The sequence below is a fragment of the Lynx rufus genome, unplaced genomic scaffold (genome assembly GCF_022079265.1).
Source record: "Lynx rufus isolate CCGP_SWC_20201006 ecotype Redwood Valley unplaced genomic scaffold, mLynRuf1.p SCAF_16, whole genome shotgun sequence".
NCBI classification, from domain to species: domain Eukaryota; kingdom Metazoa; phylum Chordata; class Mammalia; order Carnivora; family Felidae; genus Lynx; species Lynx rufus.
In genome coordinates, this window is record NW_025814830.1 from 12,091,568 (window position 1) to 12,118,473 (window position 26,906).

The window sequence follows — 26,906 nt, forward strand, 5'->3', positions numbered from 1 at the left end:
GCAAAGAAGACATAAAAATGGCCAACAGGTATATGAAATCTATGTCAGCAGTCTGTGAGGGTTCCAATTTTTTTCACAACTTCACTAAAACTTACTATTTTCCATTTTTAAAAAAGTTTATTTATTTATTTTTGAGAGAGACAGAGAGTGTGGGGGAGGGGCAGAGAGAGAGGAAGAGAGAATCCCAAGCAGGTTCCGCACTGTCAGCACAGAGCCTGATGCAGGGCTCAAACTCACAAGTTGTGAGATCAAGAGTTGGATGCCTAACTGACTGAGCTACCCAGGCACTCTGCTATTTCCCATTTTTTAAAAATGGCTATCCTAATGGGTACAAGATAGTATTTTGTTGTGGTTTTGATTTGCATTTCTTTAATGATGTTGGGCATTTTTCCATGGGCTATTGCTCATTTGTATGTCTCCTTTGAAGAAATGTCTTCAAATTCTTTGCTTATTTTGAGATTGAGTTGTCTTTTTACTGTCTAAGTGTTCTTTATATATCCTGGATACTAGACTCCTATCAGAGAGATGATCTGAAAATATTGTTCCCATTCTGTGGATTGTCTTTGCATCTTCCTGATAATGTCCTTAGACTCACAAAAGTATTTAATTTTGGTAAAGTCTAATTTACTTGTTTTTTGTTTGTGCTTAAACGTCATCTAAGGGAACTGTTGCTTAATCCAGGCTTACAGAGATTTACATCTGTCTCTTCTAAGCATAGTCATGGTTTTCATCACATTTATCCACTTCTAGGCAGTCCAACATCTCATTTTTAATACAACTAAGTTTCCTTCCAGTGCCCTCCTAACCACTAAAGACTGATTGCCCCAGACATGTTCTTCAACTTCATTGAGTTGTCTGGGGGACCAGGAAAGATTCCTTGGATCAATCTTATCAGGCCTCTGACAGGAGGATATTTGTTGAACTTTTGCCATCCATCCTCTCTCTTAGATATCCCTTAGTTTCTAGACTCATACTTGCTGGCTTTAGTTGCCATCTACCTTTTACTAAGCTCTATGCCTTTGAGTGAACCACTGACCTCTCTAGGTCTTTGTTGCTCACAGTGTGACTTGACTACCAACAGTATCACCATCACCTGGGAACCTGTGAGAAATTTAGATTCTTGGTCCCCAGCTCACATATGCTAGAACAGAAACTGGTGGTGGGGCCCAGAAATCTATATATTAAAAAATCATCCAGATAATTTAGATATGAGTAGTGAGGCCCAATATCAATGTACTCAGCTATAATAATTAAAAACAACAACAAACAAACATCCTAGAGAACCCCAGTATAATTCTTTCTGTGTGCATCCTCTTCATCCCTGTCCACAGTTTAAGTATCTTAGGGAGCTCCCTTTGCAGTCAGCACTCACTATGCAATTTCTGTGTTTCAAGTTTAATAATTCTAGGCCTTCCTACTACTTTCTAGCATAAGAAACAGAAAATGTCCTTTCTTCTCAACAGCTTCTAGAACTGGTGTAATCATAATCACTAATGTCATTAAGCCATTCATTACCATGTTGTTTCAACAAAACAGTCTCAGGAGGCTTCTGGTGATGGGAGGTTGATGCCATTTTCCAGTTTGTGTCACCCTTAATCTCTTAACTGCTTCTGACCCTGACCTTCTGCCTTCCCTGCTTCAGGAATGATGGGTCAGTATATAACTACATTCTCTCCAGGGTGTGAATACTTGTGACTCTTCTTTGTAAAGTGTGGGGGATAAGCTTAGGAATCCCTCAGGCTTACACCATTTATAATATTAAGATAATAATGATGTTAATGATGTACTATTTCTTGGGGTGCAGTGGGGGTATAGGAATAACCAGCCTATTCAGAGAGAAGTATTACAACCACGCCTTAACTATAGTTGTATATACTATAATTCAAATTGTAAGTGATTATATTAACGATGACTTTTAAGGGGCAGCATTCCAAAGGGATTAATATAATGGATCTTGCAGCCAACGGGCTTGGGCTTGAATCCCCCTATGCTATTTACTAGCTTTTTATCTTGAGCAAGTTCCTTTACTGTGGGGAATAAGTTTAGGAATTCCCTGAGGTTGCACCGATAGGTTAACAAGGCATAAAGAATTAGAAAGCCACAGGATGAACACACCAAAGATTGGGTAAACAAGATTAGGTAAACAGGGCAAAGGCCCCCAGTATAGGACAAAGGTAGAGGAATAGGAAATCTCAGGATGAAAACATCTAAGATTAGGTAAACAAGATTAGGTATTCAGGGTGCAAGCACCCCCCAATTTAGTACAATAGCAGAAAGCTGCGTTCACAGGAAGGAAGGATCAACATAGGCAAATTGGTAAACAAGGCTATAGACCCGCAGCAGGGTGAAATTGCCCAGAATGGAGCTAATTAGCAAAAGAAACATGCCTTGTTGACCCTGAGGTAGCATGTTCAGTAGGCCAGTTTAGGTAAACAGAGGTGGCGCCTCATGCCTGCTGTAAAATAAATGAAGAAACCATCTGCCCGGTGCAAGGATGTTGGTGCCAGGATTTTGTTTTGTATTGATCCAAACCCCTAACACTGCATATCTTCAAAACCCCCTTTCCCTCACACCCATGAGTTAATGTTCATGGTTTCATTGTCTCTTTGTGCATGTCCGTCACACTTGTAAGCTTTCTGATCCCAATGAAAACGGAGCAAGAACTCTTACTCGAGGCTCTTGTCTCCTCCCAGACATTAGCCTCTCACATTTCAATCCTGAGTCTGCTGTCCTGCTGGACAAGAGAGAACTCCAGACCCAGAGTCCATGACACTTTACTTGTCTACAACTCACATTCTTCATCTATGAAATGGGAATAATGAGCCCATCTTAAGCATTGTTGTGTGGATGGATTCATTATAGATTTAAAGTGCCTAGAACAGGGACTGGTGCACTCACTTAATAAATTATCACCATCATCATCAATCACTATTAGTGCTGTGTACTGGGTTCTGTCATTTAAACCTCACAGAGACCTTGTAATATGTGGACTATTTCCCTCTAGTTTATAAAATTGTCATCATTCCTGACAGTATGACTTAACCTCTTGAGAGTTCCTAAGCCAGAACCACCTAGCTAAGGTGTTCCCAAATTTCTGGCCCTCAGAAACTGAGAGAATAAATATTTATTGTTGTTTTAAGTCATTAAGTTTTGAGTAGCTTGTTACATAGCAATTAATAATGTAGTCAGGGATGCATTATAAACATGCCATTTTCCAGAGTGTAATGGAACACACCATAGGTTTTCAGAATTGACATTAATTATAGTCATAAGCTTTTTAAAAAGTAATTCCTATGCCCACCATGGAGCTGGAACTCACAACCCCAAGATCAAGAGTCACATGCTCTACCAACCGAGCCAGCCAAGCACCCCAATTATAGTCATAACCTTAATGTAATTCAAATGATTGTATTAAAGTGGTGATTACATTGTCCCATTTCACGGATGGAAACACCAATTTTTGTTTTAAAAGCAATACTATTATAATAAATATTAAAATAGTACAATTATAATATCACTAAGGGAGTAATCTAATAGAGCTCATTTGACAGAGAGGGGAAAACGTCACTTCTAGAGGTAGCACTATGGTGTAAATATAGTGCAAACATCACTGCCACCTGAAGGTGGCAGAAGGCGGAAGGGATACAGGACTTCTTAGCATCAGAATTGGTATTAAACATGGTATCTTAATAATTACAGGCATAGTACAAATAATGACAGAGCTTTCCTAAATTATGTTAATTATACTTCAGTACAATAATATAATTAATATAATTATGGAATTATGTAAAATGGTTAGTAAGTGTATGGTATGGTTATGGTATGGTATGATGTATGGCATGGGAAGTAGGGTGGGGCGGGGTAGGGTATAATATAGGTAACAGCCACACCAGCACCAGTAGTCCCAATTGATGGCTGACGCTGGAGTGCTCAGCCTATCCTGCCATTAGGGCAAGTGCCCATGACAATTATGGCTTTTTTTTTTTTTTTTTTTTAACATTTATTCATTTTGAGAGACAGAGCACAAGCAGAGGAGGAGCAGAGAGAGAGGGAGACACAGTATCCAAAGCAGGCTCCAGGCTTTGAGCTGTCAGCAGAGCCTGATGCGGGCCTCAAACCAATGAATAGTGAGATCATGACCTGAGCCGAAGTTGGACAGTTAACTGACTGAGCCTCCCGGGCACCCCAACCATCATGGCTTTAACCCAACCTTGCCATAAATGTCAACACCTGCCACATTGTGTCATATTTATTGTCCAGCAATGTGCTTAGGGCTGGGAAACCTCAGCCCTGCCACATTCCTCTTGTCCTCAGGGTTTCATATCCACTGGTGGTTCCTCTGGTGGAGGATGTAGACCTCATGGAGGGCAGACCACATGGAATGATGGGATACAGAAGTTCTGGGGTGGATGCTGACAGAATGGTTCCCTGCCTGTTGGTTCCCCACTATTGTCCCTCCCCACCTTACACGGCCTGCCCACAGCAACCAGGAGACTGAGTACGGAGACAGCACTGACCTTGTGGACACTGGGGAAGGATGCAAGTCAGATACACTGGGGACGGGAAGGATGGGTGGTTGGGTGAGAAAGGGTTAGGGCTTAGGTGTGCTGAAGTGTGGGGAGGGGCATTAAATCTTGAATTAGGGGACTGTAACCAACCCACCCTCCCTTCCTCATCCCCTACCCCTGGAGTTTAGCTCACTCAGTGTGGGGCACGTGGTCAACTGTTATTACTATCATTCATTTTTCCACTTAAACTTATACTGAGTGTCTACTTTGTGCTAGTGCTGTGCTGGGTGCCCTGAACACAGTTGAAAGAAGACAAAGCCTGGGCATCATGAGGTTGACAGTCCAGTGGGGAGGGGGGAATGATAAACCCAAACCAGAAACATTTAATATCAGGTCAGATAGTGGTACTTGCAATACAAATATAGTACAAAATAGTGATCCCAAGAAGTGTGTTACTCCACATATAATGGTGGAGATGGTGGTGGCAGGGGGTTCTCCAAAGAATAGAAAAGGACAGCAAGCTGCAGCATGAGCATTGGGGAAGCAGAGTACTCTCAGAGAACACAGCTGAGCAAAGGTCCAAAGTGGAACAAGCTTTCTTGATGCTTGAGCTGCTGACAAATAATAAAAATGCTGACCAGCTACAACTGCAGGCTCTCCAGACCGTATGCCCCTTTTATTATAGTTATAACTTTACACTATAAACATTAAATGTAAACATGTAAAAATATAAATAACTGAAGTGTGAAAGTCTGATATAAAAGTTACATAATTCAGTAATCATACATATTAGATATTATATAAATAAACATTTTAATATACAATAAATATAATGTGCTATATATTGTAAATATACATTACTATAATAGTAATATGCACATATAAAATTATACAAACCTATATTTATAATCTAATATCTAATAATCTTTTATCAAATATAATTTAAATTATCACATGGTAAAACATACTTTTTTGAGATTCATCCATATTGTAACTTGTGTCAATAAATTATTCCTTCTTATGTGTAAGTAGTATCTCATTGTATGTCCTACAATTTATTGAATTATTCACCCACTACATTTGGGTTGTTTCCAATCTTTTGGCAAGTGAATATAGTTTCTGTCAACATTTGAGTCCATATATAATTTTTCATTTCTCTAGGTTAAATACTGAGGAGCAGAACTGCTGGTTCATAGTATATGGTATATGGTTAATTTTATAAGAACCTACCAAATTTTTGTCCAGAGTGGATATATCATTTTACCTTCCCAACAGTAACGCATTAAAGTGTCCATTGCTCTGCATCCATGACAACTTTTGGTACTATTTAAAAAAAAATTATTTTAAGCCATTCTAAGCATGTAGTAGTATCTCATCACGGTCTTAATTTGCATTTTCCTGACTAATGATGTTGAGCATCTTTTCATCAGCTTATTTTCACCTGTATCTCATACAACCATGTGGATGAATCTCAAATACATCACAAAATGAAAGATGTCAGACTCAAAAGGATACATACATATGTACATACAGATACCCATATATTTCTGTAACACCGTGGAAAAGGCAAAACTATAGAGACCAGAAACAGATCAAATTAGTGACTGCAAGAGGCTGGAAGTAGGGAGACTGCCTAAAATGGGATAGGAAGGAATGCTGGGGAGTGAAGGAAATGTTCTCTGTCTTGACTGTGGTGTTGATTACATAATTGTCATTTGTCAAAACTCTCAGAATTCTACACTAAAAAGGGTGATTATCCACACCTCAATAAATCCTACTTTAAAAATTTCTCAGTACTATAATATCATTATACATATAAAAGAGAAATAATTGGAATTGACAAAAAAAATAACATGTTTCCCTCTGTGAGGTTTGGGCACAGTCATGCAGATGTTGGTCAGATGCTGTGTCCATTTATAAATAGTAATGATATTAACAACAACAGGATACCCTAATTGGTAACCACTAGCCCTGCTCCCTTATTCAGCCCTGATTAAGTCACTTCATTCTCAATAATTCCATTTTACAGGTGAGGCAATTGAGGCTCAGGGGGAAGGTTTGCTGGACTGGCCCAGAATCCTCAGCAGATCAGTGTTGGCACCAGGATTTGAATCCACATCCACAGCCTTCTCTATTCTGGTTGCATCATGGGAATCCCAGCTGGTGGTCTCCTGGGCCCCTCAGATCCTCCCCAGCCCACTCTGGGTCACTAATTCCCCAGAGGGGCCTATGAGGCAAGGACCTCATCCTCATCCCTTCTCTCTCTTCCAGGTTTCTTGTCCATGTAAACAGTGGGGATGTGGAGAAGCGATGCTGGAGAACTTGGCAGTAGCCACACAGGGGCCTCATGAAGCAATATGGGCAATGGGGAACCAGCATTATGTTAGTGGAGACCAATGGGGAAAAGCAAACTACCAGCATTTATTGGAAGGTTTAATGGAAGGTTCACAGACACTCTTAATAGGTAATGGACATCAGCAGACTTTTTGCTGGTTATTAATGTAGGTACTATAGAGGGGGATAGTGGAGGCTCCAAAATGCAGATGGATAATGTGGAGTTTATGGTGCATTATCAGTCATTGCCCTTACTTGTGTGGAGGGAAGCAGGTTAATGACACCAGTGTTCAGAGAAGGTATTGAGGGCATCACCACATGCTGGGTTGGGGACAGTTACAAACACTGCTAGATGGGGAAATGGGAGATCATTAGTCACCATTGTTGCAATGGACAAGTAATGAAGGGGAATCACAAAGCATCCTACTAGAAGTGTAGTAAAAGTATCAGAAGATATTATTAATAGTTGGATTAGGTGGGGTATATCACAGCTTCCTATTCTGAAGATTGTAGGAAGTGGTCATCAGTTACTACTTAACGTGAAAAGTGGGAATAAATGGGGAATATGGAGATTACTAGGCTTTGTCACAAGTGAAGTGACAGACATCATGCTGGAGGTTAGTTGTGGAGGAGGTAATGACATCTCCAGGACACTATTTCCTGGAATTAAGGAGGGGTGATAAACGTAGTACTGAGTGAAAGAGGGATAATGGGTGTACAAATACTGTGCTGCAGTGGGGGAAGAGGTGGGGGGGGGTGTCCTTCAGACACTCTCTTGAGGGGGTCAGCAAACACTGTCATAAATTGAGGCATAATGGTGGGTTGCAAGACATTTAGTGAAGCCCCAGATACAGTACTGAATGAGATAAAGGGAGTTAACAGTGGATCACCTACCATACATTGTTCTAAGATAGGAATAAGAGTATGGTGGATCATCAGATACTGTCAAAGGGTGAGATGAAGGGAGTTAGTGATGGATCAGACATCAATCCAAGGTGGAGTAATGGCACTACCAAATTTGGGTGAGAGTGTTCAGGAGTATTCCCAGCCTTGCCCCCTGACAAGGTTCTGTCCCCATCCTCAACCACAATGCTGTTGTTCACAAAGGCAACAGCACCTTGCACAACCCCATTACTTGCCACTCCCAGTTGTTACCAGTGGACTGACCTGGAGGAACCATTCTGCTCTTTCCAATTTGGCTGCCCAACAGCTGAGTGTTCAGTCAGACCCTCTGCCTGCATTTGAGAGACCACTGCTGCCAGTCTTGGGTCAGACACCTAACTTCCCAGGAAGGTCTGCCCTGTTTGCTCTCAGCCCCTTCATACTATTAGCTGTGGGCCTGTTGGGACATGAGGAGTGGGTCTGAGGTGAGGGTCTGGGGTGGGGTATTTGGAGCTGCGAATTTCACAATCATGGTAGGAAATCCTGAACACCAAGCATCTATGTGGGATTTCCTGTCTCAGTTTTCCCTTCTTTAAATTGGCTGGCATCAGGCAAAAGGTTTATAATCATGTTTCAGCTTTGGGGAAAGGAGGCAGAGGCCAGGTAAAAACAAGCTGAAAAAGCCTGGTGTTTTAGGCAAGTTGGTTCTCCCCACTGCAGCATCGTATGCTGCAATACAGAAAAGATTAAAGGAAAGTTGTGATGAGCAGGGTCAACACTTCACAGTGTGCATTCATGGAATGTCTGTTGTTGTCAGGCACGGGTCAAGGTTCAAAGTGGTGAACAAAACAGAAAAACATTCTAACGTAGGAGCCACAGACAAGTAAAATATACAGGGCATCATGGCAATAAGTGCTATGGAGAAGGATAAAGGATAGAGGGGAGAGGGTCAAAATTTTAAACCAGGCAAGAAAGCACAGGGAAAGCCTCTGTGAAGAGGTGCCATTGGAAGACATGAAGGAGCTAACCACACAGATATGAGTGCTGTAGATGCAAAGGCCCTGAGGCAGGACCTGAACTGATGTGTTTGAGGCACACGGGGAGAAGGTGCTTGTGGAGTCCATGGCATAAAGATGGGACACAGAGAAGACTTGAACAAATGTTGAGGTGTGTTTTAATATGCGTTTCTAATTTGTTATTATTATAAATGTCAGGGCATCAAGGCAGACAAATAAGCTGGAAGAACTATGACAGCAAAAGGGAGATGGAGATGAAAAGTTGACCAAAATGACCTGAAAATTCTTTTCAGAAGCTTTCCTGAGGGTACTGGAGGTTCACAAAACACTATGTTGGGAGCTAAATGAGATAATGGCAGTCAGCAGACATTAGTATTTATCACTAATGCAATTATGTGGGTGTCAGAAGACAATATTCTAGGAACTAATGAGGGTCAAATACACTTTAGTGGTAGAGATGATAAGGGGTGGGGTTACAAGTCATGATGCTAGAGGATAATGGGTCAACATACACTCGGAGGTTTGTGTCTGCATACATAAAGAACTTTTTTACTGAGTTATCTCTTTCTTGATGGAAATACTCAATGGGGGACCGGACACACACAACCATGTTAGATTCAGCAGAAGAATGAGAAAATACCCCAAATGGTGTTAGATAATGCGTTCTGCAGCAAACATCTCACAGAACTTAGGATCTGTCACTATCATATACATTATGTTGTTGTACCATTCAACCTGTTGGTAATCTACCTATTCCACAGTAAACAGGATTATCATTAACATGACTTAATATAACCTCTCCTATGCAGAATCTGGTAACAATGTCCCATCATATTTTTATGAGAAGCCTTCTATCAATTTTCCTAGTATGAATGCTTCAAGGTTTAATGAAGGTGGTGTTAATGTGGGAAGGTCCCCCTTCATTCAGGGCCCTATTCTTTACAATAATGTGAGACACTCTGATGGGGTATTTCTACTTATAATATGCATATTTTTCTGCTAACAAATTTAATGATATACAATCAGACCTGATCTCACTGAGGTTTTCTCACACTGTTCTTCTCAAGTGTGAATACTCTGATGGACATTGAGCACAGATTTCTGGACGAAGCCTTTCCCACAGACTACACACTTATAGGGTTTGTCTCCAGTGTGTGTTGTCTGATGTTTATTCAAATTTGACCTGTCTGTGAAAGCCTTCCCACACTCAGCACATACATAAGGCTTTTCTCCTGTGTGAATTCGCTGATGCACTTGGAGTTGTGATTTCTTAGTGAAAGATTTGCCACAGTCACTGCATTCATAAGGTTTCTCTCCAGTGTGGATTCTATGATGTATAATCAACTCTGACTTCTGTCTGAAGGTCTTCCCACATTCAGAACAGATGTAGGGCTTTTCTCCTGTATGGGTTTTTTGGTGTTTACTGAGATTTGATCTGCCACTAAAGGCTTTCCCACACACAGCACACACATACGGTTTTTCTCCTGTGTGAATTGGTTGATGCACCAGGAGCTGAGATTTGGACGTGAAGGATTTCCCACAATCACTGCATTCATAAGGTTTCTCTCCAGTATGAATTCTCTGATGAGTAATGAAGTTTGACTTCCGGATGAAAGCTCTACCACACTCACCGCATACATAAGGTTTCTCTCCTGTATGAATTTTCTGATGCACAATAAGTATTGATTTCTGGTTGAAGGCTTTCCCACATTCATGGCATTCATACTGTCTTTCTCCGGTATGAATTTTCTGGTGTATATTGAGGTGTGACTTTTGGGTAAAGGCTTTTCCACAGGTACCACATTCATAAGGTTTTTCTCCAGTATGAATTCTCTGGTGTGTAATCAAATCTGACCTTTGTGTGAAGGCCTTTCCACATTTAGGACATATATAGGATTTCTCCCCTGTATGAGTTTTCTGATGTGTAATGAGATTTGACCTGTTGGTGAATGCCTTCCCACATTTAGCGCACATATAAGGCTTCTCTCCTGTGTGAATTCGTTTATGTACATGGAGTTGTGACTTGGAAGTAAAGGATTTCCCACAGTGGCCACATTTATAAGGTTTCTCTCCAGTATGAATTATTTGATGTGCAATCAAGTGAGCCTTCTGGATAAAGGCTAGTCCACATTTCATGCATACATAAGATTTTTCTCCTGTATGAATTCTCTGATGCACTGTGAGTGCTGACTTCTGAGTAAAGGCTTTTCCACAATCACTGCATTCATAAGGTTTTTCCCCAGTGTGAATTCTCTGATGTATAATCAGTTCTGACCTGTACGTAAAGGCCTTACCACATTCAGTACATATGGACGATTTCTCTCTAATTTGAACTCTCTTATGTGTAGTGAGATTGGAACTATTGTTGAAGATCTTCCCATATTCAGTATATATAAAGGGTTTCATTCTTGTGTGAATTCGTTGATGTACCTGGAGTTGTGACTTAGAAATGAAGGACTTCCCACAGTTATTGCATTCATATGGTTTTTCTCCAGTATGGATTCTTCGGTGTGCAATCAAGTGTGTCTTCTGTATGAAGGCCTGTCCACATTCAATACATATATAAGATCTCTCACCTGTGTGAATCTTCTGATGCATCTTGAGCGTGGACTTTTGTGTAAATGCTTTGCCACAATCACTGCATTCATGGTGTCTCTCTCCAGTATGAATTTTCTGGTGTATACTGAGATCAGAGTTGTAAGAGAAGCCTTTTCCACATTCACTGCATTCATAAAGTTTTTCTCCAGTATGAATTCTTTGATGCCTTAAGAGAGAAGATACTTGGAAAAAAGCTTTTCCACATTCACTGCACTTATAGGGCTTCTCTCTAGTATGGGTTCTCTGATGTGTAATGAATTCTGGCTTCTTTACAAAAGCTTTCCCACAGTCAATGCACACATAGAGTTTTTCTCCTGTATGAACTTTCATATGTACCCTGAGCTGTGACTTCTGGGTGAAGATCTTTCCAAATTCAGCACATTCGTAAGATTTCTCCCCAGTATGAATTTTTTGATGTTGAGAGGGTGCTTGTTTATAGCTGAGGATATTTCCACATTGATTATGGTCCCATAACTTCTCTCCTGTTGGAGAACACTCAGGGTCAGTAGAGGAAGAAATTTTACCATATTCAGTAATCTTATTCATGTTCTTTGATGCACTGTTTCTATAATGACTGTGTAAATCTAAATTATGCTTCAAAGCGTTTCCAAATGAATCACACTGATGGGCTCTTTTGGGGGAAAGAATGTTTTGGCTCACATGGATTATTTTTCTAATGTCCTTATATTCATAATCCTTCTTTGCAGTCAGTATTTTCTTGATGAAAACAACATCTCTTAAAGATTTGTTGTCTCTTTGCTGATAGCTTTCTGTCTGGTCATCAATCTGCCACAATTCTTCTAGAATGAAATACAACAAAATATCACTTGTAGCATCACCTTCCTTCTCAATGTAGAAAGAAGCTTTTTCATGGATTCTCTGCTGTGAAGTCTGCAATCTAAACTCTCCTTCACAGAGGAGAATGATGGTTTAGCTGAAAGAGCAGCTAGCAGAGGCTAGAGGGGAGGGTCATATGGATCATCCAAGTTGAACACAGAGAAAAGGGTGAGGGTGACTCACTTGAGGAGGAGGCGGGTAACAGTGGTGATAGGAACATGCTGGGATACAATCAAATGGTTAGAGGAAGTAAACTTTATGAACATAATTCACCATGGACAGAAGTAGAAAAAGTAAGGCAAAACCCAAGCTATATAGCACAGTAACATTTATATAATAATACATACCCCAAGTCACTTTAAATTTTAAAAGAATATGCACAAATTAAAAAATATGTTTCCATCACATAAAACAGTTGCCTACAGTGAGAAGTGAGATGGGTGTGGGGAAAAGAAAGAAATGGGAATAAATCAAAAAACAAAATACAGGAGTCCCTTCCCTTATCGGAACAGGACATGTTCCAAGACACTCAGTGGATGTCTGTCTGAATCCTCAGAGGTACCAAACCTGATTTTTTTTCTTATTCAGTGAAGAACGTTTTAGCTTTTCACTTAAAGGAAGTACTTTATGGCTTCTCTTTGGCATACCACAACTGCCACCATTACTACTCTTTTGCTCTGGGGCCACTGTTAAGTAAAATAAGGGTTACTTGAACAGAAGCACTGCAATATCATGACAGTCAATCTGACAAACGAGAAGGCTACTAAGTGACTAGTGGTTAGGTAGTATATACAGCGTGGATATGCTGGACAAAGGGATGATTCAACTCGTGGGCAGGATGGAGTGGGATGGCATAAGATTTCACAAAGCTACTCAGAAAGGCACACAATTTAAAGCTTATAAATTGTTTATTTCTGGAATTTTCCATTTAATATTTTCAGACCATGGCTGACTGTGGGTAATCAAAACCATAAAAAGTGAAACTGCAGTCATAGAGAATCTTTACCCAGACTGATAATGACAGTGTGCCCTGAATGAGGACCACAATTAAACTCAAATTTCATCACATGAAGTACAGAAATAAAGTAATTACAAAAATCAGGCAATGAGGCAGAGAGACCCCAGTTAGTGTAACATCAACCAATATTGGAAGGAAATAGCAGAAAAGTACTTCTAAAGGTTAAGTGAAAATTACCCCCAAGTCATCAGTTGGGTGAAAGACATGGGGAACAAGGAAATAAGAAATCTTATGTCAGTGCCTATGGAGAAAATAGGAAGAGAGCCTGGATGGACATAATATTCTGAAGCATCCCATAGTAGAAAAAAAGAAATGATAGAGGACTATGAGAATGGGAGTGTGACATATAGTAAGTTTGAACGAAAGCAGATCCATGAAAGCCTGAATGCATAAAGAATCATAGACAATGGGGAAGACAGAAAGAAAAAAAATCCTTCATGAAGCAGATTAGCATGTGATCTAGACTCCGAAAAGCCAAAGATGGTTAGAAATGATGAAAGCATTTAGTTATTTGAGAGGCCAATGTCAAGGGTCCTCAAGCAGTAAATTAGAACAAAAAAATTAGAACCTTCCAAAACAGTCATCTTAATAGCATTTTAAAGATGCCAGTCTTTTTCAAGACAGCTGAGAGCTCCCCTTTCTCCCACCTGTCTGGTCATGCACACTCACCTGAACAGCTCTGATGTGGGCTCTCACCCTGCAATGCCCAGGGCTCCTTTCCTTGCTCCAACATGAAAACTTCTGGTTGGGGAACTTCATACCCTGTTTATGAGAAATGATAAAAGACTGGATCCAGCTAATTGTGTTTCAAAATGTAATCAATAGTCCTGTTCAATGAAGTTTTGTTCTTCAGGAATGTAACCATTTATTTCTTGGAACAGAGTAATGTTCAGAATGCCCAAGGGGATAAAGAACCCTAGACAAATCAAAGTCAAAAACATTACATACTTCAGATATCTCACAGCATTCAGCAACTGAGAACAGAAATACTCTCACTGTGGATCTGAGTAACTGTGCTTACCTACTGAAAGCAGGTGACTGTAGGTCTCCAACATCACATCCCGGTACAAGTTTCTCTGAGCAAGGTCTAGATGCTGCCACTCCTCTCTGCTGAAATCTACAGCCACATCCCTGAAGGACACCGATCCCTGTAAGGGCACATTTCCTGTTCAATATGAATAGTTAGCTTTGGGGGATGGAGACTAGGAATATGGAATGTGGGTTTTGTTGTTATTAATCTATTTCCTCTTTCTAAAAACTCACCTCCCTTTTCCCTAACATTTTATTATGGAAAATTTTGAACATACAGAAAATTTAAAAGCATTTGTAGAGTGAAAACCTGTTTCCCAACCACTTAGAATCTATCATTAACATTTTGCTCTATTTGTTTTATCATACATTTATCCATCCTTTTATCATCAATCCATCTCATTTTTATGCAGTTCAGAGTAAAGTGTAGATGCCAGTACACTTCATCCTAAATACGTCAGAATGCAAATCATTTAACTAGAGTATAATGTTTGTTTACCTTTTTTAAGGTAAAATTTTCACACAATGAAATGTACAAATCCACAATGTACCATTTGAAGTTCTGATAAATGCCTACACCTGTGTAGTACAGAAACTTTTAAAAAATGGTATTTCATTCAGGGTGCATATTAAAACATCTAGTTTTACACATTTTGTAGGAGAAAGAAATCTAAGAAAGAATTTCTGCTATTTATTCTATACTACAGTCAGTCAATTACTTATTTTTCAAAACTGAAGAATGAAATAGGCTCTCTCTTAGTCTTCTAGCAAGTGGATGAATGACCTATGATACAGTTTCTGAGCAATTTAGGACCAGCCATTATGCTAGTCCTGAGAACAAAGAAATGAATTATTTATGTTTCTAATCTTCTAGCAACTTAAAAGACCTAAGATTTAAAAGAAGGGAAAAAATAGACACAAGTTCACTTAAGTGTCAAAAAGTAAATCTCTCAAATGGAACAACACACTGAGGACCCAAAAAAGGAAAAAGTGTATTCGACATGGGGCAGTGAGTTTGTATTAGTTGAATTTAAGTTGAAATATGATAAGTGTAATACAGAATGGGGGGTAAAGGAGGTCACTTCCCAGAGAAGACAGAAGCAAAGGTGAGGAGACAGGAAAATACATGATGAGTTTGGGGAACACCAATAACATATATATAACGGAGAGAAGTCTGCATGACATGTCAGGAAGGTGGTTATGGAAAAAACAGTTTGATCATAAAACAGGGATTTTTTTTTTACTTTTAGTAAAGGTGATTAAGGTAATCAGATTTATGTGAATTTTTTTCCATAGAAGATCCCTATTGCAGGATAACCAAATAAATGATGAAGGAAGTTTCTTACATAACAATTCTAGCAAATAAATGAAGTTGTTAGGGTAGAATTAGAATATCATAATTTTGTAATTCCTAATGAAATAATGAATTTATTCAGTAATCATTAATTTATTCAGTATTCACCAATTCAGTAAACAATTGCTGAACTGTTTCAGGTGAAAGACTGAAGAGAAGTTTACAATCATAGACCAACTAATAACATCTACATTCAACAATCAATTTTAACATCACAAAAAGAGAGACAACCAAATATGTGCTTCCTGACATTATATAGTAATTGATTTCATTATACCATCTATTAAGTATTCTTAACAAAGAAAAAGAAAAATCCAACCTGAATCTCATTCAGCCTCTAAATCTAACAAATCATTCACAGGTAAAGTGAAAGTGAGAGAAACATATTGAACAGTATTAAGAATGAAACGTAAATCCAGAAGGCAGCAAATGACCCCTTTCTTCAAAAAATAAATTATAAGGGTGCCTGGGTGGCTCAGTGAGTTAAGTGCCCAACTCTTGATTTTGGCTCAGGTCATGATCTTGCAGTTCGTGGGCTTGAACCCTGCATCAGGCTGTGCGCTGACAGTACAAAGCCTGCTTGGGATTCTCTATCTCTCTCTCTCTCAAAATACATAAACTTTAATAAATAAATAAATTACAATAGAAAAAATAATAGGAGGGAAGCTTTTCTTTATTAAAAGAAACTTCAGAGTCATACTAACCAAATGCAACTTGAGGACCTTGTTTGGCCCTTCATTAAAACAAACCAACATTAAAAAGATATTTATGATGGGTTTTAAAAACCTCAAACAATAACCAGGTATTAGATGATATCTAGGAATTACTGTTGTTTTAGATGTGATAAAGACTTAGTGGTTATGTTAAACAAAAAGAAAGAAAAAAAGAATTCTCATCTCTTAAAAATGCATGTCAAATTATTTACAGATAAGATATGGTGTTTGGGATTTGCTTCAAAATAATCCAGCAGCTGAGGGGGGGGGTGGTTTTAGATGGAATTTAAATGGCAGAATATTGATGACTAATAAAGCTAGGTGGTTGGCACGAGAAATACAAGGGCTCCTGATACTATTCTCTTGACTTTTGTATATGTTTACTTTTTTCATAATAAAATGCTTTTTAAAAACATGATCCTCCATATTAAAAAAATTTCATCTGTAAATGCATAATTGAAGGAATGGCTATTTCTACCTAAAGTCATGAACATTTTAAAAAAGAATTATAGGGGCACCTGGGTGGCTCAGTTGGTTGGGCGTCAGACTTCAGCTCAGGTCATATCTCACAGTTCGTGGGTTCAAGCCCCACGTCGGGCTCTGTGCTGACAGCTCAGAGCCTGGAGCCTGCTTCCGATTCTGCGTCTCCCTCTCTCTCTGACCCTCCCCTGCTCATGCTCTGTCTCTCTCTGTCTCAAAAATAAATAAATAAATAAATAACATTAAAAAAGAATTATATAGACCTGAATACCCACACTTAGCAATTTATAGAAACAGTAGACAGGAAATAATCAATGATATAGAAGAAACAAACAATAGGATCTAACTGAAATTTACAGAATATTCCAACTAACAACAGTGGAGTACACATTCTTTTCAAACACCTACAGAAGAGTGACCAAGACAGACCATAACCTAGGCTGTGAAACAAACTTTAACAAATTTAAAAGAATTAAAATAACACATAGCATCTCTTAATGGAATCAAACCAAAAATCGGTAACAAAGACAACAGAAAAATCTGCAAAGGAATTATACTACAAAATAGTAACAAAAGCTATCCGGAAAGCCACAAAGTATTTGGAAATGAAGTAACACATTTCTAAATAACCTATAAATCACAGAGGAATTCTCAAAAGAAATTTAGAAAATACACAGAACTGAAAGAAAGTGAAAATATATCAAAATCTGTGGGATGCAGATAGAGCAATGCTGAAAGGGAAATTCATAGCACTAAATGTTTACATTAGAAAAGGGGAAACAATTTAGAAAATGGGCAGAGGATCTGAATAGATATTTTTCCAAAGACATATAGAAGGCCAAAAGGTGCTCAACATCACTAATCATCAGGGAAATGTATATTAAAACCATAATGAGATACCTTACACCTGTTAGAATGACTATTATCAAAAAACAAAACAAAACAAAAAATATGACTTATCAAGTACAGATGAAGATGTGGAGAAAAGGGAACCCTTGTGCACTATAGGTAAAAATGCAAATTGGTGCAGGGGTGCCCAGGTGGCTCAGTCGGTTGGGCGTCCGACTTCAGCTCAGGTCACAATCTCACGTTCCGTGAGTTTGAGCCCCGCGTCGGGCTCTGGGCTGATGGCTCAGAGCCTGGAGCCCGCTTCCGGTTCTGTGTCTCCCTCTCTCTCTGCCCCTCCCCCGTTCATGCTCTGTTTCTCTCTGTCTCAAAAATAAACGTTAAAAAAAAATTTTTTTTTAAAAATGCAAATTGGTGCAACCACTACAGAAAATAGTATGGAGGTTCCTCAAAAAATTAAAACTAGAACTACCATATGATCCAGCAATTCCATGTCTGGATATTCATCCAAAGGAAATGAAAACAAACCCAAAAGATATATGCATCCCTCCATGTTTACTATAGTGTTATTTATAACAGCCAAGACATGGAAGCAACCTAAGTGTCCACCAGTGGATGAATGGATAAAGAAAATGTGGTATATATATATATACAATGGAATACCATTTGGCCGTAAAAAAGGAGTCTTGCCATTTGCAACAGCATGGATGGTCCTTGAGGATATTATGCTAAGAGAAATAAGTCAGAAAGAAGAACAATTACCATATGATCTCACTTATATGTGAATCTCAAAATAAAAAAACCTAAAGTCACATATACACAGAACAGACTGGTAGTTACCAGAGGTGGGGAAGGGGTAGTGGGCAAAATGGGTGAAGGCAGTCAAAAGGTAAACTTTCAGTTATAAGATAAATATACCATGGGGCTATAATGTTACAGCATGGTGACTACAGTTAGTAATACTGTAATGTATACTGAATGTTGCTAAGAGTAAATCTTAAAAAATTTTCATCACACAAAAAATTGTAACTATGTACAGTAATGAATGTTAACTAGACTTATTGTGGTGATGATTTCACAACATATAGAAACATATTATGTTATATAACCTGAAACTAATATAATATTTTATGTCAAGTATGTATCAATTAAGAAAAAAGGAAAGGGGAAAATTGTTAAATCAAGAAACTAGAAAAAGAAGAGCAAAATAGACTCAAAGCAAGAAGAAAGAAAATAATAAACAGCAGGTATCGATGAAATTAAAAACAAAAATTTTTTTTATTATTATTATTTTTTTCAACGTTTATTTATTTTTTTGGGGACAGAGAGAGACAGAGCATGAACGGGGGAGGGGCAGAGAGAGAGGGAGACACAGAATCGGAAACAGGCTCCAGGCTCTGAGCCATCAGCCCAGAGCCCGACGCGGGGCTCGAACTCACCGACCGCGAGATCGTGACCTGGCTGAAGTCAGACGCTTAACCGACTGCGCCACCCAGGCGCCCCAAAAACAAAAATTTTAAAAAACACAAGAAAAATCAATAAAATACAATGCAGTTATTTGAAAAAAATCAATAAAATTGATAAGCTCTGTTGACTGAGCTATTAGACTGGCAAAGATAAAAACAAGATACAAATTACCAATGTCAGTAGCGAAATAAGAAATACTGGGGCACCTGGGTGGCTCAGTCGGTTAAAGATCTGACTCTTGATTTTGGCTGAGGTCATGATCTCGTGGTTTGTGAGATCAAGCCCCAAGTTGGGCTCCATGCTGTCAGCTAGGAGTCTGGTTGGGATTCTCTCCCTCTCTCTCTACCCCTCCCCCACTTGTGCACATGCGCATGCTCTGTCTCAAAGTAAATAAATACTTAAAAAAAAGGAAAAGAAATATTACAGATGCAGCTGCCATTTAAAAGGAAATACAGAGAATATAAAAATTCTATGCTAATAGATCCAAAAACTTAGAAGAAATATATTACTTCTTCAAAAACCACAAACTAACAAAACGCAACTATTATGGAACAGAAAAGATGATCCTATAGTCATGAAATTAAAGTCTTAATTTAAAAGCTCCTGCGGGCGCCTCGGTGGCGCAGTCGGTTAAGCGTCCAACTTCAGCCGGGTCACAATCTCGCGGTCCGTGAGTTCGAGCCCCGCGTCTGGCTCTGGGCTGATGGCTCAGAGACTGGAGCCTGTTTCCAATTCTGTGTCTCCCTCTCTCTCTGCCCCTCCCCCGTTCATGCTCTGTCTCTCTCTGTCCCAAAAGTAAATAAATGTTGAAAAAAATAAAAATAAAAAAATAAAAGCTCCTGAAAAAAAGAAATCTCCAGGCCCAGAATGCTTTATTAGAGAATTCAACTAAATATTTAAAGAAGAGTTAGCCTTATTTTTACAGTCTTATCCAGAAAACAAAAGAGAACACTTTCCAAATAATTTTGTGAGGCCAGCATTACCTTGATATCAAAATTAGACAAAGACAGTACAAAAAAGAAAACTACAGATCACTATCTCTCATGACCTTAGATGCAAACATCCTCAAAAAATATTACCAAATTACAACCAGTAATGAAAAAAAAAGAATCGTGCACCACCACTGTACTATGTTTCACAATGCCCTTTTAGGATCTATAATTGTTTCAAAATAAATAAAAAGTTTAAAAAAATATATTGAAGAAAGTGTATTCTTAAAACAGAACATTTGGAATAGACAAAAGTGGAAAATCAGTCATGAGACCCACTGCACAATTCATGTGAGAGAATATGAATTTCTTAACTAAACTTAAGACTGGAGTAGTAAGGCTATAGAAGGAATTGATATTAAGAAGATAAAATTGAGGGGCGCCTGGGTGGCGCAGTCGGTTAAGCGTCCGTCTTCAGCCAGGTCACGATCTCGCGGTCCGTGAGTTCGAGCCCCGCGTCGGGCTCTGGGCTGATGGCTCAGAGCCTGGAGCCTGTTTCCGATTCTGTGTCTCCCTCTCTCTCTGCCCCTCCTCCGTTCATGCTCTGTCTCTCTCTGTCCCAAAAATAAATAAACGTTGAAAAAAAAAAAAAAAAAAAAGAAGATAAAATTGACACCAGCTGTGAAGGTGAGAAAAAGGGACTCAAATAAATATTAGTTATTAGTTCAGTCCAATATCAGTTATTAGTTCAGTCCAACTGTAGATTTTGGTGTCACCAATGGATTTAAGGATTAGAGGAGGAGGCTGGGGGAACAAGACAAGAAATAATGATTTAAATTTTGTACGTATTGAAATTTAGGTGATAAGACATATATAAGGGTATATACTAAGTAGTTGAATAGAGAGATAGTATGGAGATAAAGATTCGGGAGTTGTATGTACAGAGCAGGCCACTGAATTCAGGGGAGGGAATGAGCATAGAGGAAGGACAAGGGAATACAGAAGTATATCTCTCTCTTTGGGAAGTCTATCTTAGATACCTGTGGCTTTTAATGACTAAAATTATGTTATTTGAAAGCTATCTTTTTTATTTCTTCATTTAATTGTGTTCAGAGATTATAGTCTGCTTCTTTATGATATGTTGATTATGGAGCTTAAAACACTGTCATTTCTTTGAAAATGTTCCCTATATACTTGCAAAAATACATGTGCTCCGATTTTTCTCTTTCACACACTGGCATAGTCATACCCTACATACACCAAAACCCCAGCCCCCAAACCCAACATCATCAGAATTAATGGCGAATAAAGAAGATGTTATATTAGTAGCTTTGACTCCTTACCAAAATGAGCTTCTTATAAACAGTTTGTCCAGGAAAAAATCTCCTCATTCAAAGATAATAATAAACATCTCCTGATGTACAAAGATACTATAAGTAAAAAGAATGAGAGAAAAAAAGAAGAAATTAAAAGGAACATGCTAGAAATAAATTGTCACATGACAGAAGAAAACACATTCACCATGATTTCAAGGAATTCACTAAAACAAACAAAAAACTACCTACAATAAATAGGAATCTCAGAGTCCAAGGAAGAAATAATGGAAAAACAGGCTAAAGCAAATGGTTATTCAAGTTTTTGGAAAATAAACTGGCAGCACTCTGTAAAGAGGTGAAAAAGAAAAGCAACACAAAAATGGAGGTCTCTCTGAAAGCAGTAAAACACCACGTGAAAACACAAAAAGCGACAAGGATAAGATTAAGACAACTGAGCAACGTGAAACTTTTAGAGGAAGATAGAAAAAAAAATAGAATTTAATAAAAACATCTAATAAACAGAAGAATCCTTGAAGTGGAAACATAGAACTTTTATCATTTTTCACAGTATAAATTTAATAGATATCATCTAAAACAAGAGAAAAGATTTAGTTCAAGACGTTAATGTGATAAAGATCACACTAAAAGGGCCAACCATACAAAAAAGAAACCAAACCTTCCAAATTACTGAAAGGGACAAAGAAACAAAAGCAAGAATACAAGGTCTAAGGTGAAAGATCTATAAAAGAACTATCTTTACCAAAAGTGTACATAAAATATATCTTTTCTAAATGCTATACAAAAAAAGTTCACAAGGACTCCGAGGACAGAAAAAGGATGAGCAAAAGTTGTATCTCAAAATGCCAACAGGAAGGAAACGAGCCTCCAATCAGATAGGGCTGAATTGTAGGGAAAAAATATTAAACATAACAAGAACATAATCCAAAATTAATTTCAGATGTCATTACTATCACTGCACAAATTTCATAGCATCCAAATTCATTCACAGAAACTACAGATAAATATAGACAAATATATTCATGGTGAGAAACTTAGTATCTCTCAGTTCCAACAGATAAAGTAAAAAATAAATAAACCACATTTGTAAAACTTCATAACTACATAAGATAGCTTACTGATAAGACAGCAAATTCTGTATCCTAAGACAGTCTTTTCAGGTGCCTATGTAACATTCAGAAATATTGAACATAAAATCTGCCCACACACACGTACGCACTTTATACAAAACTTAACATTCCAAGAAGCAGAATAAAATCAGTGCAAATAAATCTCTCCAAAGCTGCAATCCTAATTTTATTAAAAATAGAATTACTTAGGGAAACAAAAATAATATAAAAACAGGGAGGGGGACAAAACAGAAGAGACTCATAAATATGGAGAACTGAGGGTTGCTGGAGAGGTTGTGGGAGGGGGGACGGGCTAAATGGGTAAGGGGCATTAAGGAATCTACTCCTGAAATCATTGTTTCACTATATGCTAACTAATTTGGATGTAAATTTTAAAAAATAAAAAATAAAATTAAAAAAAATAAAAAATAAAAAAACAGAATTACTTAACTAAAAATCTTAATATCTAAAAGTGAAAATGTGGAAAACAGTAATTAAAGATTTAGTGAGAAATTTACTATGTTTCTAGAAAGTCATCCATTTCATCTAGATTTTTACATTTATTTGCGTGACACAAATTATTTTTCTAAATTATCTCTCAATGCTGTTTTGCTATATATTTTGATATACAGTATTGTTATTATTGTTATTGTTGTTTTAGATATTTTACTATCTTAACTTCTTTGATTTGGAGTTGACTACTAAATGAGAAAGTAGTGTCTGCTTCACATGTGTCCCTATGATAAGCCCTATTTGGCTACTGTTTTCATGTATTCTTGAATTCAGTTAATTAATACATCTGACTTCTGAATCTATGTTCATAATTTCCAGTTGTTTCTTTTTTTACTGTCCTTGATTAGTTTGGGCATCAAGTTTAAGGTAGTAAACAAAATAAAACAAATACCACAAACAAGGCTGGAAATATTTTTAGATACCATCTTTACCCAAACTTTGGCATACGGGCCAAATGTAAATCTGCATGAAGTTTACCACCACTGTTAACTGTGTGTTCAATAAACATTTTAATTTCTTGAAAGGCTTCTGAACCATTTGTATCCACCAATTTTGACATTTATTTTTTGTAAAGCTATATTCCTGTTGTTTATATGATTTTATAGAATATTCATTCACAATTGTTTTAATCTTTTTTTTTTACAATGGTTTTAATCTTTGATGAAGCAGTAACTGTCTCTGATGTTTTGTTACACTCTTTAAGTGTATCTTTACTCTCTGTTCTTGATTATCAGCATATAGGAGCCACTTATGCTTCTATCAGACATCTTCATCAATTAGTTTTGTTCTCCATGTGACTAATTTCTTCCCTTAACTGTTTTTTACTCCTTATTGTTACTTTATATTTATTGAGTTCTTTTTTTAACTTCTTCAGTTTTAAGCGTTACTCATATCTTACGTGTTTTTCCCCCTAAACTTCAAGGAATCCTTAAAAAGGCATTTAAATCTATGATCTGCTCCTCTGTAGTTTAGCTTCACCACCGACTTTAAAATGTAGTTCTTTATTTAACTGAAATTCAACTCAAAGAATTTTCTAAGACATTTTATGGTTTTCCCTTTAAAGAATATTTATGTAGAAAAAAAATGTTCAAAGTTTTCACATATAGGGGTTTCTTTTGCTAGCCTTTTACTTTTTTTAAATTGTGGTAAAATGTACATAACAAAATTTACCATTTTAAAATGTATAGTTCAGTGATATTAAGTCTATTCCCAATTCCGTGCAAAAGTCTTTTACTTCTTATTTCTAATTTAATGCTCTTGGTTAGAGAATAAAATCAATATTATAGCAAAGTTTCATATTTTTTATCTGCCAGGATTAATAAGTTTTTGGAAGTAGCTCATAAAAATGATCAACAGAGAACCAACATCTAAATTTCAGAAAGAGAATAGAGAAATATTTATGTGGGGAGAAGCAGTTTAAGAAGAAATAGAGAAATAGTTTCAACATCGTGCACAAAAATTATTTCTAATCAGGAAGTTTATCCTCAGCCAAAAGATCAATATAGCATGAGGACAGAATAAAAGACAGTTTTTGACATTTCACCTCTCCACTATCATACAGTTGGTCTCTAGATATGGAGACAATACCCATGTGTTTCTTATTCTTGGCAGAAAGATCAAGATTTGCTTCAGGGTAGTAAGAGAGTCTGGCTGCTTCCTGTGGCCCATCTGCCACTGCCCAGAGGCTCTGGTGACATATCAGAGGTGTCTACTCCCAGGATGAATTCTTACCCCCGACATTCTTCCTTCTCACCTCATATGAACTGTCATATTCCTCTGGAACCAGGACCAGGGATTTTTGGGGCGAGGTCTGATTAGCTGACATCGTCATGGTAGGTCTCAAACTTTATTCTCTCAGGAGCCTAAAGCCTGGTAGGCATCTGTAAATCCAAGCAGAGCTGCTGGGGGAGGCAGGCTGGAGTCTGGAGAAAGATCTAACCCAGGGGCTCCCCAGAGACAACAAGAAACCTAGAAGACAATGTCCACATGGTCACATACTCAATATTCATCACATAAACATTTCCTGCCAACACCAAGGCACCAAGGTGAAGTTCCCTGAACTAGACACAGAGAGCAGAGGCTCTCAAACTTTAATGTGGATTCAAAACACTTCGAGGGCTTGTTAAGATACAGTAAAAACCCTCCATCTCACTCCCAGTTTCTGATTCAATAGGCCTAGGGTAGCAACTTTCTTAGTCCAGTCAGGCTGCTATAATGAAACACCACAGACTGGGCAGCCTATAAACACCTGAGATTTATTGATCACCGTTCTGGAGGCTGGAAAGTCCAAGATCAGGGCATCAGTGTGGTCACATTTTAGTGAGAGACCTCACTAAAGGTTCACAGCCAGCACCTTCTGTGTGGGATCTATTTTACAAGAGCACTAATCCCATTTATGAGTAGTCCACCTTCGTGACCTAATCAGTTCCCAAAGATCTCACCTCCTTTTACGGTATTTCTGGATTTCAACATACAAATTTTGGGGGGACATAAACATTCAGACCATAGCAGGGCCCAAGAATTAGCATTTTGAAGTAGTCCCCAGGTCATGTTGATGTTGCTGGTCCAGGGACCACACTTTGAGAACCACTGCTGTGGAGAACGTAAAGTTTAACAAAACCCGTGATGAGTACTGGTCAATGAGATACGGAGTAATATTCCTTAAGATTTGAACTGCAGCTCTGCTAACTTTCAGCTATGAGAATACGAACAAGTTACTTCCATTTTAGTTTCAAAAACGAGGATGAAAGTACCTATTTCAAGAGTTATAAAATTAAGGGCCCCTGGGTGGCTCAGTCAGTTAAGCGTCCGACTCTTGATTTCGGCTCAGGTTATGATCTCATGGTTCATGAGATCAGCTCCGTGTCTGGCTCTGCACTGACAGCATGGAGCCTGCTTGGGATTCTCTCTCTCTCTCCCTCCCTCTCTCTGCCCCTCCTCTGCTCTCTTTCTTTCTCTCTCAAAATAAATAAATAAATAAACATTAAAAAAAAAAGGTTATAAAAATTAAATGAGATGATGCTTGTAAAGTATTCAACATCTCCCTGGCACGCAAGAGGCATACAATAAATATTGGCAATTACCATTCTCTATTAGATATTAAAACTTAAATATAAAAACAATGTAATCAAAACAGAGAAAACAATAGCTCAGACAGTACTGACTTATGGATGTAATAAAAATGGCATTCAACTGAGTGTGCACAGAACATTTATTGTATAAGTGGCACTGATATAATTGGCCATCCACCTAGAAAAAAACAAACCAGATTGCCATCACACACTATATATTAGACTGAATTCCAGCAGAACTAAACATTTTAAGTATCTGTATTTTAAAAAATGAAATAAATTTTAGTAGTATATGTTTGTATCAACATTGTGGTGGGGTGGGAGGAATTTTTAGTACACATGTAAGAAAACCCAGATGCTGTAAAAGAAAAAAACCAGATTATTTCTGGTTAGATGGTATTTCCTAATTACATGTTAAAACATACTTTAAAAATAAAAATGAAGGGGCGCCTGGGTAGCTCAGTCGGTTGAGCATCGGACTTTGGCTCGGGTCGTGATCTCAGGATTGGTGAGTTTGAGCCCTGCATGACTCTCTGCTGCCAGCATGAAGCCTGCTTTGGATCCTCTGTCCCTGTTCTCTCTGCCCCTCCACTGCTCATGCTCTCTCTCTCTTTTTCTCAAAAATAAATAAAAATTTTAAAGATGTATAAATAAATAAAAATAAAAATGAAGAAATACATATATTTTTTCAAAATGTGAAAATAGATTATCTCTGAATTAAAAAAAAAATCTAGCAATCAATATGGAAAAAAAAAAGCCCTGGAAAAATAAAAACTGAACAGAGGATATGAAAATTCACAGAAAAGGAAATTTAAATGGTAAGTAACCAAAAAGATACCATTTTACTAATAGGAAAATGCATTAGAGC

At 37.9% G+C, this 26,906-nt stretch overlaps 1 protein-coding gene across 5 annotated transcripts in view; it reads right to left on the reverse strand.

Annotated features, from left to right (window-relative positions):
• Nucleotides 1-8,875: 8,875 nt before the first annotated feature.
• The window catches only part of LOC124511172 (zinc finger protein 585A), a 333,171-nt gene continuing 315,140 nt past the window's right edge, over nucleotides 8,876-26,906 (reverse strand). Inside the window, exons 1-5 of one of the 5 annotated variants that reach the window (XM_047078138.1) lie at nucleotides 24,721-24,803; nucleotides 21,355-21,441; nucleotides 14,215-14,341; nucleotides 13,863-13,955; nucleotides 8,876-12,138 (exon numbers count right to left, since the gene is read on the reverse strand). In XM_047078138.1, the coding sequence (XP_046934094.1) occupies nucleotides 9,803-12,138; nucleotides 13,863-13,955; nucleotides 14,215-14,341; nucleotides 21,355-21,402 (2,604 nt within the window). In that variant the 5' untranslated portion in view covers nucleotides 21,403-21,441; nucleotides 24,721-24,803 and the 3' untranslated portion in view covers nucleotides 8,876-9,802. Of the gene's footprint in view, nucleotides 12,139-13,862; nucleotides 13,956-14,214; nucleotides 14,342-21,354; nucleotides 21,442-24,720; nucleotides 25,703-26,906 lie in introns of those variants that run through there. The other 4 variants (XM_047078139.1, XM_047078136.1, XM_047078137.1 and 1 more) reach the window with 4 other exon arrangements.